Consider the following 13,846-nt stretch of genomic DNA (forward strand, 5'->3'; position numbering starts at 1 on the left):
TTTTAGGTACTTGAACAACTAACTTGCTCCTTGAAAAGCAGGGGTGCAGAAATCAAAGGCCTGATTGTGCTGAATTCTTCTCTTTGGTCATTATTCAGACTAGTTCCCAGCATGCCACAGTCCAAAGGAAAGGGTCCAAGCTCTGTTTAAAAATCAGAGACTAGGGCTTCCCTGGTGGCGCAGTGGTTGAGAATCTGCCTGCCAATGCAGGGGACACGGGTTCAAGCCCTGGTCTGGGAAGATCCCACATGCCGCGGAGCAACTGGGCCCGTGAGCCACAACTACTGAGCCTGCGCGTCTGGAGCCTGTGCTCCGCAACAAGAGAGGCCGCGACAGTGAGAGGCCCGCGCACCACGATGAAGAGTGGCCCCGGCTTGCCTCAACTAGAGAAAGCCCTCGCACAGAAACGAAGACCCAACACAGCCAAAAATAAATTAATTAATTAATTAAAAAATCAGAGACTAAACAGCTTACTCAGCACCCTGCTCACATTAGTGTTGCTTGTATTCATCATTTTAAAGTCTTTTGATAGCTCCTTTTATGCAATAATCTTAGGCTTCTGGGAATATTCTCAAAATATAGGAAGAACCTCCCTGACCTAGTTATGATGAAAAATGCTTTTCATGACTACCCACTCTCTTCAAGGAACGCTGGAACAACCAAGTCCTTAGGCATAATTGAATCCTAGGGAAGAATTTTACAAAACTGCTGCTTTTTTTTTTTCTTTTTTTTTTCCTTTCTTTCTTTGAAGAGGGGTTTCCCATGGTGAGAAAGGGGAAATTTTTTTATTGAAACTGGCCCCCTATTGCTCACCTACCCTGGACTGATGAGGATATTCACCCTTAGGGGAACAAACAATGATTTTTGTTGCTGTTGTTCTGTTTCCTCATCTAGGAGAGTGAGAGTGTGCTGCAGCAATCTATTTGAAAGAATGTTCCTTAAATATCCCAATACAAAGGACTCCACAGAGCTGAGACACAAATAAGAGCACCAAGGGAGCCCTGGTACGTCAACCCAAATCACAAAAGGCACGGCTTTTCTAAGAATATAAGAATTATATCTACCTTTTAGGTACAGAAGGTGGAATGGAAAGAAGGGCTTTTTAGAGAAGGTATCCCAGAATAATCTCTGAGCAGAACCCCTTGCACAAGGTTATGTAGCTTTCCTTGACAGGTGCACGGGCAGAGAAGGCATTTGGTCCCTGAGGTAACGTTTACTTGGGAGGTTACGACAACGATGTCCACGCTTACAGTAATCCAGGTGACCGTGAGCGCAGGAGCACCCCTAGGACTGCGGCACAGAAAATACGCTAGCTTGTCTGTCGTCCTCCCCCCTTCCACTCGCTGTGGGGATTGGAGCTGCGTCGGAGTCGCTGACGCCATCCCTTCCCGCCTCTGGCTCGCAGGGAGCATGCGCTTCCATCCTCACTTCCTCTCAAGGAGGGAGCGAGAAGAAGGCAACGCCCTAGCAGACCCGCTGCCCGCTCCGCGTCACAGGAACTTCAGCACCCACGGGGCGGACAGCGCTCTCCTCCACCTGAAGACCTGAGTCCCGAGCGCCCAGAGTCTTTCGAATCCCTTTACTCCCGAGCCCCAGAGAGCTCCACCAGCTCCGAGTCCCCGCCACTCGCCCTCCCCGCGCCCGCCCTCCTCGCTCTTCCTGTTTTTACGCCTCCTTTTCATTCATAACAAAAGCTGTAGCTCCGGGAGCCCGGCGCCAGGCTGTTTCTGAAGCCAAGCGTGGAAGAATGGGGTTCCTTTGGACCGGCACTTGGATTGTGGTGTTGGTGCTCCACAGCAGCCCAATTCAAGCTTTCCCCAAACCGGCAGGCAGCCAAGGTACGTGGACGCTTTTCTTCCCACCTCCCTTTTATTTCGCCATGAAAAGGTACAGCTTGGTATAATCCGCGAGCTGTAAATCACCTTGCCTCATTTTCTGATCACGTCATATCCGTGCATGTTGACAGAGAAATCAGTTCGAATTTAGAGCCAGAAGACAGATTTTCCTCCCTCACTTTTTACATGATAGAACAATAACATAAGTTGTTTTGAAAGATCTTATTTTGAAATTGGGAGGGGGTGGCTTTCCCGCCTAATATATGGCTTGTTTTTTGGTTTTGGGTTTTTGTTTTTTTTTTCCTAGTCATCTTACAACCTTTCTCGGATATTCTATTCATAAAACGTGCAGTGTATGAAGAAAGCTTTTAATGTGCCAATAATACCAATCCAGACTATGCTCTGTCTAGTTGAAAACAGCTGGTAAACCAAGTGTTAGAACAATATGTTAGATTTCTGGTCAAAAAAAAAGAAGTGTAATTCTATTAACTCAGGAAATACACCAAGATAATAAGCAAGGCAACACTGATAATCATCGTTATTGTATAATCTTGATAATCTTTGTTAATATATATTTTTGTTTCACAGTCATCCAAAAATATTTCTCCTTTTTTTTGAAGATTTTATTTAATGAGACATATTGTCTTTCCAATGAACAATTAAATTTGTATTTGTGTGTGTTTATTCCAGACAAACCCCTACATAATAGAGAATTAAGTGCAGAAAGACCTCTGAATGAGCAGGTAGGTCAGAAGTAAAATGATAAATGCTATTCCATTTTATTTTAGTTATTATTATTTAATGTAATTATGCTGTGAATTTTTAACCATTTTGTATTCACAAACCTCAGGAGCTTAATAATAAACATTGAAATTATGAAGGGAAATATAATTTTGGTAATTTCTCTGTCCCAACAGTTAAATATAGAGTTCAGTATAATACAAAAAGCTGACTGCATAATAACCCAGTAAGCTCAACATCACATCCATTCTATTGTAAGATTTCTTTATCAGAGATTTATCTTTTACCAATATTATCAGAGTGGTAATTAATATTTATAGACCATCTGCCCTTTATTTTATCTCATTTAATCCTTATGACATACTTTGAGATAGAAATTATTAACTACATTTTACAAACAAGAAAGCTAAATCCCACGGAGATTAAATTATTGAGCTGTCATATTTGGTAAGTGGTGGAGTAATGATTTAAAACCAGGTCTATCTCCTGTTTCTTTCACAGATTGCTGAAGCAGAAGCAGACAAGATTAAAAAAACATACCCTTCAGGTAATAAGAAATTACACTGATGTTAATTTAAATAATGCAGGCTATGAGAAGCTTAACTAAAATGGATGTGCCTGGCTCGGGGGCTTTTCTTCCAGAAAACAAGCCAGGTGAGAGCAATTATTCCTTTGTTGATAACTTGAACCTGCTAAAGGCTATAACCGAAAAGGAAAAGAATGACAAAGAAAGACAGTCCGTAAAAAGTTCTCCAAATGATAATAAATTGAACCTGGAAGATGTTGATTCAACCAAGAATCGAAGACTGATTGATGATTATGATTCTACTAAGAGTGGACTGGATCATAAATTTCAAGGTAAATGAAGAAAAAGAAGTTTTGCTACCTATTTTCTCTAATTTGGAGTTTCCCATTATGGGTTAAGAGAAAGTCCTATATTTAAAAAATATCTCTTACACACTTACAATCCTTTATTAGTCATGTCCAAAATTGAGATAAAGCCCAAACTTACTGATAATGTGCAAAGCTCCAGCTCCACAGAAGCCCAGATTTTATTTTCTCTTTAAAGGTTCCTTTACTGATGCTTTGAAAAAAATTTAAATCTACTCTATATTTTATGTTATTGAATTCATTTTAACATTCCAATTTAACTGTTAGTACAAGCAAAATATCATAATTCTCAAACAATTAAATCAACAAAATACCACCCCTCCCCAAGTGGAATATTCGTTACTCCCTTCTCAGTGTTCTCTTCCTAGCTATATCCTTTCTCCCTAGGTCATTCTAACCTTTCCACAGCTTCAGTTACCATCTATATCCTGATGTTTCATATCACTAGCCCAGACTTCTCTGAACTATAGACCTGTATCTAGCTAACTACTGACTTATCTTCCCTTGGAAGTCTCAGATGCACCTCAAACTTAACATGTCTAAGATTAAATTCATAATTTCTGTACACCTTACAACTTAGCCCTCTTTCCTGTAGGAAAGGCACTACTATACATCCAGTTTGTCAATACGAATCTGAGTCAAACTATTTCTTTTTCTCCTTACCTCTCAAATTCTAATCCATCAGTCTTAGCAATTTTATCTCCTATGTATCTCTCAAAATTTTTTTCTCTATCCCCAGTCACCTCCATCTTTTTCCAAGCTCCAATCATGTCTCACTTGAACTAGAGCAAAATCTTCCAATGGATCTTCTAGCATTCGCTCTGACCCTTTCCATCTTATTCTTCATGTAGCAGCCAGAGTGATCTTTTCAACACACAAACATGAGCATGCCACTGTTTTGCATAAAACTGTTAATAGATTCCCATTTCTCTTAGGATAAAACCCCAAATCCTTAACATGGCTTCTACAGTCCTACATGGGCTGTCTACTTTTCTAGGTTCATCCAGCACACATGATCTGATAGAAACCTTATTTCCTTCCTTCATGGCACTTATTGCAGTTTGTCATTTTACATCCTTGAGTATGACTACTTATGATTTATCTTTTTCTCCTAAACTAAACTGAAAACTGCATGAGAACAGAGATGGTGTAGTCCAAGTGTCTGGAGCTCGTGAATTTGTTGCATGAATTGATAAATGAACAAATGCACAAATAAAAGAATACATGAGGGAATAAATTAACTATTGTACCTAGGCATTGAGGTCTTCCTCAGTGTGTCTTCCATTCTGAGTACTGGTGCTTAGGAGTGACTACAGGTTTTCTTATGTGTCTTCATTCTTTTCCACGGACCACAAGAGAATTATACTGATTATCTCTGTCAGAAAACAACTGCCAATTAAATTTGACTTTTATAGGCTATTGTATCCTGAGGAGAATTCAGAAGTGTGTTTTATATGTATGGGGTGGGGGAGATGGTCTATATTTTGACACATTTCATATTGTATACTATTCAGGGAAATTTTTTTGGTTTTTTTTGTGTGAGGGTTTTGTTTTTGTTTTTGTTGTTGTTGTTTTGTTTTGGCTGTGCTGTGCGTGGCTTGCGGGATATTAGTTCCCCGACCAGGGATTGAACGTGGACCCATGGGAGTGGAAACGATGAGTCCTAACCACTGGACCACAAGGGAATTCCCAGGGGAATTTTTTTTTGAATTCTACTTTTTAAACTAAAGTATTTGGGCTAGAAATAAATAGGCACTGGGCATAGCCCCATGAAAAGTAGATTTAACCACTTTGATTGAATTGACCATTTGATTTAATAAAATAATAGTCTAAAGTTTGTTTGACTGCATTTTTTGGTCAGATGGGCTGTACATGCAGACAGAGGCAGATCTGTTTGTGATCTGTCACTAACTTGAGCAACTTATGTTTAAATTGTTCAACATTTTATTAACATGCAAATAGGTTCAGAACTACCAAGTGCTAGTTTTGATGGTTCTAGGTTTACCCTAGGGGTCATTTTAAGACCACTTGAGTATACAGAAAAGATTCTTGGAGAGAGTGATATGAATGAATTGCTGATTTTCTCTCATACCCTGGTAATCCTGGAACCAGAAGGTTTGGGACCACTCAGGTGACTAGAACCTCAGAGGTATGCAGACTTACATCCCAGAAGGGAGGGCAAGGGGCCTAACTTCTGCAGGGTGCTTTTATACCTTTAGGAAACCTGTAAATGGGCTTGTGCTACAGGACCCACCAATTCTCATTCTCAGTGTTTTCTACAGTATGTATGATTCAGGATTTTTGTAAGTTTCTTTTAGGAAATACTGCTTTGTGGCTCCTGTGTGCATTCACCAAACAAATATTCATTGAGCAATTACTATGTATCAGTCTATGAGCGACACAGTAAGCTCTGTGCAGTTAGGGACCACATCTAAACTCTTTATCACTCTATTTCCAGTCCTGGCCCATATTAAGACTTTAATACAAATATATTGAATAAATGAAGGTCAAGTGCCATATTAGATGCCTGGAGATTCAAATGTAACTGAGCAGATGACAACTTTGAACAAGGCCCTTTTGCATCCACTTAGAGTTGTAAATGCTTTAAAAACTTATAAATGTTTAACTCATGTTTGGTTTCCCTCTGAGGTCTGTATAGGAGGGTGAAACACCCCTTCACAAGCAGTAGAGAAGCCATTCTGAGTAATTCTGTCCATTGTAGAGGAGCAGGGGAAATCACTGGAAGGCAAGGAGCATTGCCTAACTGCTCAACTATCAACCCCATCTAGCTAAGCTCTGCTAGGGGACCCTGAAGTTCCTGGCTCAAGAGAATACAACGATGCAGAGGAGGAGGCTGTTTCTTCAGAGTGTTGCTAATGTTCTTCCTGTTGTGAAGTAAATGAACTGAAAAACAGTCATCTCATTTATTTTCCAGCTTCAGCAGGCAACCACTATTCTTCCTTTTTCAGATCCCGAGGGATAAGTAGGAAGGGAAATAAATGCTTCCACCTCTGCATAGACTCAGGGAAGTTTCTGCTCCACATATTCCCGAGAGTCTGACTTGCAACCCACAAATGGAAAAATCAGACCTAAGTGATAGTGAGTCTCTGCTCCTGAAAAACATGGGTGATGAACCCAGTTTTCAGTCAGCCAGGAGGGGAACTGATTTTACGGGGTTTTCTAAGGGACTTTTCTGCTCATTCGTCACTCTGCTACACAGGACTCAAAGGGCTCACAGCTCATGGGTTGGCCAACAATTCAGCAATCATATACTGTCAGAGAACTTCCAGCCCTCTGTGTGTACTCACCCTGCTCATTTTCCTAAGCTTCTTTCCAAACACCAAGAACAGGATATTCTGCCTGAGGCTGCACATACTTCCAGCTTCACAGAGTCTAGAAAAAGTCTACGAATCCCCAGGAGCTATGGAAGAAAAGGAGAGAATCAGAATAGAAATATGTACTAGGTTCTTCTTTCTTTGAGTGAATATGATCAGAATTATTAGGGTAGGATTTGGCTAGGGATGCAATGTCTATTTTCTCTAGAAGATAATTGTAGTTCCTTTATTTCAGGTACAAATCTACGGTCCATCATAATAAAACTACGTTAACTTTCATACGATACTTTGCAATTTAAAAGGTGCTTTTACATCTTATTCCATGTGATCCTCACAATCCCATGAAATAGATACTCTTATTAACTTCCTTTACAGTGGTCCAAGGATATATAGATAACAAGAGGGATCACTGGAGCTAAATTTCTGATCTTTCCAAGCTGCCTAGAAGTGACAGGTTAAATGCCTTGTAAACTTGCATATATGAATATACTGTTCCATGTGGCATAGATTGGAAAAGACCAATTAATTCCTGGGAGTGCTCTGTGGACATAGTGCAAAGCTTCCTTGCCACCAACCCTACTGTATCCTTCCTTTCCCTCAGGAAGGCCCTTGCTTTCTTTAGTCTGGAGTAGTGCTGCCAAATGTATTCCCAGGAAAGCCAAGGATACATATCTGCAAGCTTCTCTGCTGAGATTTACATAGATTTACATATTGCTTTGTGCAAACCTGTGATCACATTTTAAAAGCTTAAATTCCAGGCACATAAAATAAGTTCCCTATTCTCTGGAGAAAGAGGCTTGTCACATTAAGTTGCCTTACATAAAGGTGCCCTGACACATACAAGTAAACAGTTATTCCAGGTAAGTCATAAAATCTTCAGTACATACTCTCTGATTCTGGGTGTAAGGCAGATTTCCCCACCCTCAGCCCAGGAATTTGCCTGCAAAGGGAGTATATGTGCAGATAATACCAATCTACTCTTGTGGGGAAATGGAATATCAAATTATATAATAAATAGAAGAGTGCTTTGAACAATACTGCATACTATCTAACAGTATTTTACTTTCTGTACTATTAGTGCTACAAACGGAGAGGCCTTTTGGGTTGTTTTCAGATCTTCCTCTTATAATCACATAAGAAGCTTTCAGAATTTCCATTATCATCCTAGGTTCTTAACTTGAAGTCAAATTTCATTTTAAACCAAGCGTTTACATGGACTAAGCACCACCTTAAACGTATTCCAAACATATTTGAGTGTACAAGATATAGATTATAAATCTAATGTAATCCAAGAAATAGGTCTGTGATCACCACAACGTGAAGTTGTGATTGCTCTGTCTAGATGATCCAGATGGCCTTCATCAACTAGATGGAACTTCTTTAACTGCTGAAGACATTGTCCAGAAAATTGCTACCAGGATTTATGAGGAAAATGACAGAGGAGTATTTGACAAGATCGTTTCTAAACTGCTGAATCTTGGCCTAGTAAGTCATATGCATGAGAATAAACCAAATCTTAGGTTGGAATATGCTGAGAAGCCAAGCCACTTCATTCAAAGAGCCAAATGTTTATAATGCATCTACTTTATACCAGTCACCATGGGTCTTGAGGACAAGTAAGACACCATTCTTTCCCTCTAGGAATTTATGGTTTATCAGAGGCACTAGACAAGTACACAAGTGCTCATGATGCAAGGTGCCTAAGAACCATCTGAGTGGTTCAATGTGCCAGAGGATGGATTATATCCAGTTGTGCAATAAGGAAAAGCTTCAGAGGAGGAGGTGTTTGAAGTGAGCTTAGAAGGATGGTTAGGATTTAACCAGCAGAAGTTTAAAAAAAAAATGTGTTAGATGAGAAGGAAGTAAGATGTGCAAAGCCACGCAATGATTGGGACGCCCTAAGCAATCCAAACTGACCCCGCCCCAGCTTGGCTCCCAGATGCTAACACAGACCTGGCAGGCTTTAGGAGAGCACTAAATTTGCAGGTTTCAAAGGTTACCTACTATGATCTGTAGCTGAGGACTGAGAAACAACCCTCAAGTTGTTTCTCAAATTAAGTATTCTGTGGGTTCCAACAGACAGGACTGATGCTTGCACAATGGGCCCAAAGACACTTCTTCCCAGGAGTGCTGAGCAGTCACTGTGAAGGGCAGCATATAGTAGAGGCATAATCAAGGGATGTTCAGAAGAGGGGCCAGAACATTCTCTTGTCTTCTAAAAATAGGTGTTCAACTGAAGAGTTTAGTCTAGATTTTTTTTTAAATCACAAAAATGGGAATAACAGTTATATGTTTTGACTCTCTATAACAGATCACAGAAAGCCAGGCACACACACTGGAAGATGAAGTTGCAGAGGTTTTACAAAAACTGATCTCTAAGGAAGCTAACAGTTATGAAGAGGAACTCAGTAAGCCAACAAACAGGACTGAGAGTCAGGCCGGAAAAATACCAGAGAAAGTGGTATGTATATGCAAATGTATATGCATCTATTATGTATGTGTATATGCATGTGCATGGATGTGTGTGTATACTTGTATTTGTATATAATTAATACAATCTGTGTATAATTAATACTTCAGTTTGTGCCAAATAAGAACTGGGGTATGTGACATTTTTAGCCCCCTTAAAATATATACATTAATGAAATACCAATGAGTTAAAAGATATAAATGAACTCCACTTTGAAAATAATATAAAGATGCATGTTATATTACATAGTAAAGATTATGCCTTATACCCCAGAGTAAAATAACGCATAATATATTGTGAAACGGTTATTTCACATAATAATTCGTATAATCACAGTGTGCTGGATCCAAGTATTTCACAGCAGAAGTTGGTATCCAACTTCTGTTCACAGTGGATGTCATCATCTGCTCCCAAAACCCCAAAAAAGAAACTTGGGCTGATTTGATCCTTTTCCACACCAGCTTTTATGTTCCTCAGAGCTAGTTGCCTCATGCTGCCTCTCTGTCTACCCTGTGTTCTTCCACTTGCTCCTTCCTCTTTCCATTGGCTCAGAGGCCTGTCTGTCATCCTTTACTTAGACTTGCCATTCATTCGTCCTTGTCCTTGCTGGACTCCCTGCCTCTTCATCTTTTCTTTGGCCTCAGCCAAACTACTAAAATCATTCTCTCCTCCTTGAATTCTTTTTAAACTTCTAGATGGAGCTAACTATAGGAGGATATAAGAGGATATCAAACTCCTCACCTCTCCTTTCATTTTCTCCACCAGAGCACCCATACCCCATGGCTCTCCAACATCCTATCCCAAATACAAGGAAAAAAGGTGTATAGACTTATGGTCCTATTTTAGGGAAGGCTAGAAAACAGACATTGCTATGGATTGTTTTTGTTTTGTTTTTTACTGCTAGCCAAAAATTCTCCTTTGCTCTCCCTACTTCCAATTCCCACCATCTGCCATTTTTAAAAACAGCTTTTGAAGATCCACCCACCCTAAAAAAAAACTATCTAGATTTATCACAGAACTCATGGCTTTTACTCAAACTTACCAAACTGAACTAAAACTGACATAGCAATTTTCATGATCCTTCACTCCCATTATGTACTCCTTACTTCCCATCTCTAAAATGTCCATATGCTTGACCTGCTCACTCATATTATCTAAATGCATAAATGCAAACAAAATATTCTTTCAGTAAATGTTCATTGAGGTACCACCTATGTACCAAACACTGGGGATACAATGCTCATTTAAAAAGATATAATCCCTGCTCTCATGATGCTTAAGGTCTAAGGGAAGAGGTAGATGGTCTTCAAATAGTCATGTATTTTATTTTATTTTACTTTATTTTATTTTTTTAATAAATAAATTTATTTATTTATTTATTTTTGGCTGTGTTGGGTCTTCATTGCTGCGCGCGGGCTTTCTCTAGTTGCGGCGAGTGGGGGCTACTCTTTGTTGCAGTGTGCGGGCTTCTTGTTGCGGTGGCTTCTCTTGTTGCAGAGCTCGGGCTCTAGGCACGTGTGCTTCAGTAGTTGTGGCACGTGTGCTCAGTAGTTGTGGTTCACAGGCTCTAGAGCTCAGGCTCAGTAGTTGTAGCACACAGGGTTAGTTGCTCCACGGCATGTGGGATCTTCCGGGACCAGGGCTCAAACTCGTGTCCCCTGCATTGGCAGGCGGATTCTTAACCACTGCACCACCAGGAAAGCCCAGTCATGTATTTTAATTGTGACTGCATTAAGTGCTCTGAGAAAAGAAACATGGTTCTACTAGACCTCATAAAAAAGGAACCTGTCTTGGACTTAGGCTTGGGGAAGGCTTCCCGGAGGAGGTGACTTGAGCCAAAAACTGAAGGCTGAATAGGAGTTAACTTGTGAATATGATAGGCAATATGTAGAGAAGGGTGTGTGGAGTACCCAAGTAACTGAAACAAGGACAGTGTGGCTGAAACACAGAGAGAGCAATGAGAGATGAGACTGGGGAGGTGGACCCAGGCCAGATCAGCAGGGTCTTATCAGCCATGTACAGATTCTGATCTTTATCATAAGAGCAATGGGAAAACACTGAAGGATTTTAAGCAAAGGAGTTACATGATCATATTTTAAAAAAGATAACTGGCTAGAACGTGGAAAATGCAGGGTTGGGAATAGATTGGAAGGTGGGTGGTGTACCACTTAAAAAGTAAGGAGTGAAGGTAGCTTGGACTAGAGTGGGGTAGTGGAGAAAGTGAGAAATGTACAAATTTGGGATAAATTTAGACAGTATGGCCAATAAGGCTACTGATGGATCGAATGCAGGGAGATGAAGAGGAAGAGGCAAGAAAGGCTCTTACATTTCTGTCCAGTTCACTCAATGGAGAATGGATCATTAAGATAGGGAACACTGGACACACATCAGGTTTAGGAAAAAGAGTCTTATGTACCCTTCCAGCTGGCGTTTAAAATGTCACCCAGGAATCACTAAGGTATGACTGCTCTGCTTGTATTAGACATTGTGACAGGCTTTCCTGTATCTTGGCACCATCCCTCTTGGTAGATTCTGTAAACTCAAAGCTCCCCTCCTTGGTGAAAGGCAGTTTTATGAAGAAACACTCATGAGAACTGGTGGAGGGAAACTTGGCCAGAGCAGGAACCTGTCTATTCTCCCCTGAGCAGGAGCCAGGGTCTTCAGGTCAAGCACCTGTCTCTAAATCCCAATGACCTTCCCATGTAACTAGATGCCCACACGCCTGCAATAGAGTTTGATCCTGCAGGAGCTTACAAAGGAAGAGATAATCTTGCACTTCACATTCAAGGGCATCACAGAGGAAAGAATCATCCTGGATTGTCATCAATTCTAACAAAAATATTTATTTTGTATTGATTTTTCCCCCACTGGAGACTCCAATGGCAGGAATTCAAGATGGTTTTGCTAATGGAGAAAATGATGAAACAGTATCTAACACCTTAACCTTGACGAATGGCTTGGAAAGGAGAACTAAAACCTACAGTGAAGACAACTTTGAGGAACTCCAGTATTTCCCAAACTTCTATGCACTACTGAAAAGTATTGATTCAGGTAAACATTGTTTTCTGACCATGTGGAACAGAAACAGTAATTCCAGGAAATGTGTGGGTGGGTTTTTTTTCTTCCTGTTTTCAATTTCTAAATTCAACCATCAATGACATATATTATGGCCTCGGGGAAAATAGTTCACATTGATTTTTTTCAGAAGAAGTGTACTAGCCATGGAAATATTTAGGAAAGGGTAATCAGGAAAGGTGGAATTTCTGGATAATTTAATCTTCATGTTAACAGAGGGTTCATTTATTTGTTCAATAAACAGGTATTGAACACATGCTGTGTTCCTGGGATTGTAGTGAACCTTGTACCCATATAGAGATGAATCAGAGAGCGTTCCTGGCCTGACCCAGTTCAGCCTCAACTTTTATTGCAAGTCTCTTTTCAAAAAGGCTTTATTTTCCTCTCTTAGTAAGAAGTGTATGGAACATAATTTATTATTTTTAAATGATTCAGAATTTTGCTTTTTAGATATTTTCAACTTGTCTTCAAATGAATTGAACTAAACATTGGACTAATGAAGGTCAGGAGCCCAAAACACGCTTGGGAAATGTTCTGCTTTTTTTTTTTTTAAAAAGTCCTTAATGTGTTGCGCTCTTTTCTTTTATATGTGCACCAACATAAGTTGACTGAAGATTTCAGTTCATGTTTATTTTTGGTTAATCTGCAAGGAGGATAATAATGTGCCAATTTTCTGTTGTTATTGTCCAGATAGCTGCCCTGCGCTGCCTTATAGCTTTTCTTCTTTCTGTTTAAAGATTCATCCCCAGATTGAACATTTGTAATAAAGATTTCTGTAATTGTAACATCTTTCCCCAAGAAGTGACCTTAGAGTAGACTTCATTTCTGGGGAGCATCCTTTGGTCCTTCAATCCCAGACATTGGCCAGATGGCACCAGCCCCCCTGCTGGTGTCTGCAGGGCTTGTACATCTTGAGGGTCTATTCCAATCCATCTTGCCCCACTGGTTGGCAGATACCCAGCTCAGAACCTCTGTCATCCTGGTGAGTCATTTCTTGTCAGTGAAGTGTATCAGCATAATACCAAATATTTATATGGATGTGACCTTGAGCAAATAATGTGGTTGCTGAAGTTATTATTTACCTGCCCTTTTCCAGGATTTCTCTCCCCCACCTCTTCTCCCACCTTCCTCTCTCCCAACTTTGTGACTTTTGTGGTATTTTTAAGATTCCACTGTATGGAATATTCTTTATTTTGTGTGTTTTTATCTTTCAGTTTCCTTGACTCCATTCCTTATTGCCTTTATTTTTATAGACTTTTAATTTAAATACGTACACTGAGGTCTTTGATAGTACCCATCTTTTTTACCCAAGGTCTGAACCAATTGAGAAATTTTAAAACAGACAGAAAACCAAAATATCTTTGCTACTGATACAGACCGGGTTGTAGAATGTAGCTTGGTGTGAGAGCCAGCAGTGGGCTTGTCTACTCCCTACCCTCAGTCTAGCTCTTGGAACAGCCGATCCTGGAAGAGTTTGAGTCTGCACAGCAGGCACATTT

The 13,846-nt window shown here is 40.1% G+C and overlaps 1 protein-coding gene across 2 annotated transcripts in view; it reads left to right on the forward strand.

Annotated features, from left to right (window-relative positions):
* The first annotated feature begins 1,421 nt into the window (after positions 1-1,421).
* Positions 1,422-13,846, forward strand: part of SCG3 (secretogranin III) — a 37,717-nt gene continuing 25,292 nt past the window's right edge. Inside the window, exons 1-7 of one of the 2 annotated variants that reach the window (XM_036838433.1) lie at positions 1,422-1,838; positions 2,526-2,578; positions 3,078-3,123; positions 3,219-3,434; positions 8,145-8,287; positions 9,114-9,263; positions 12,146-12,323. In XM_036838433.1, coding sequence (XP_036694328.1) covers positions 1,748-1,838; positions 2,526-2,578; positions 3,078-3,123; positions 3,219-3,434; positions 8,145-8,287; positions 9,114-9,263; positions 12,146-12,323 — 877 coding nt within the window. In that variant the 5' untranslated portion in view covers positions 1,422-1,747. The remainder of the gene's footprint in view (positions 1,839-2,525; positions 2,579-3,077; positions 3,124-3,218; positions 3,435-8,144; positions 8,288-9,113; positions 9,264-12,145; positions 12,324-13,846) is intronic. The other variant, XM_036838434.1, reaches the window with a different exon arrangement.

Source organism: Balaenoptera musculus, chromosome 20 (genome assembly GCF_009873245.2).
Source record: "Balaenoptera musculus isolate JJ_BM4_2016_0621 chromosome 20, mBalMus1.pri.v3, whole genome shotgun sequence".
NCBI lineage: Eukaryota > Metazoa > Chordata > Mammalia > Artiodactyla > Balaenopteridae > Balaenoptera > Balaenoptera musculus.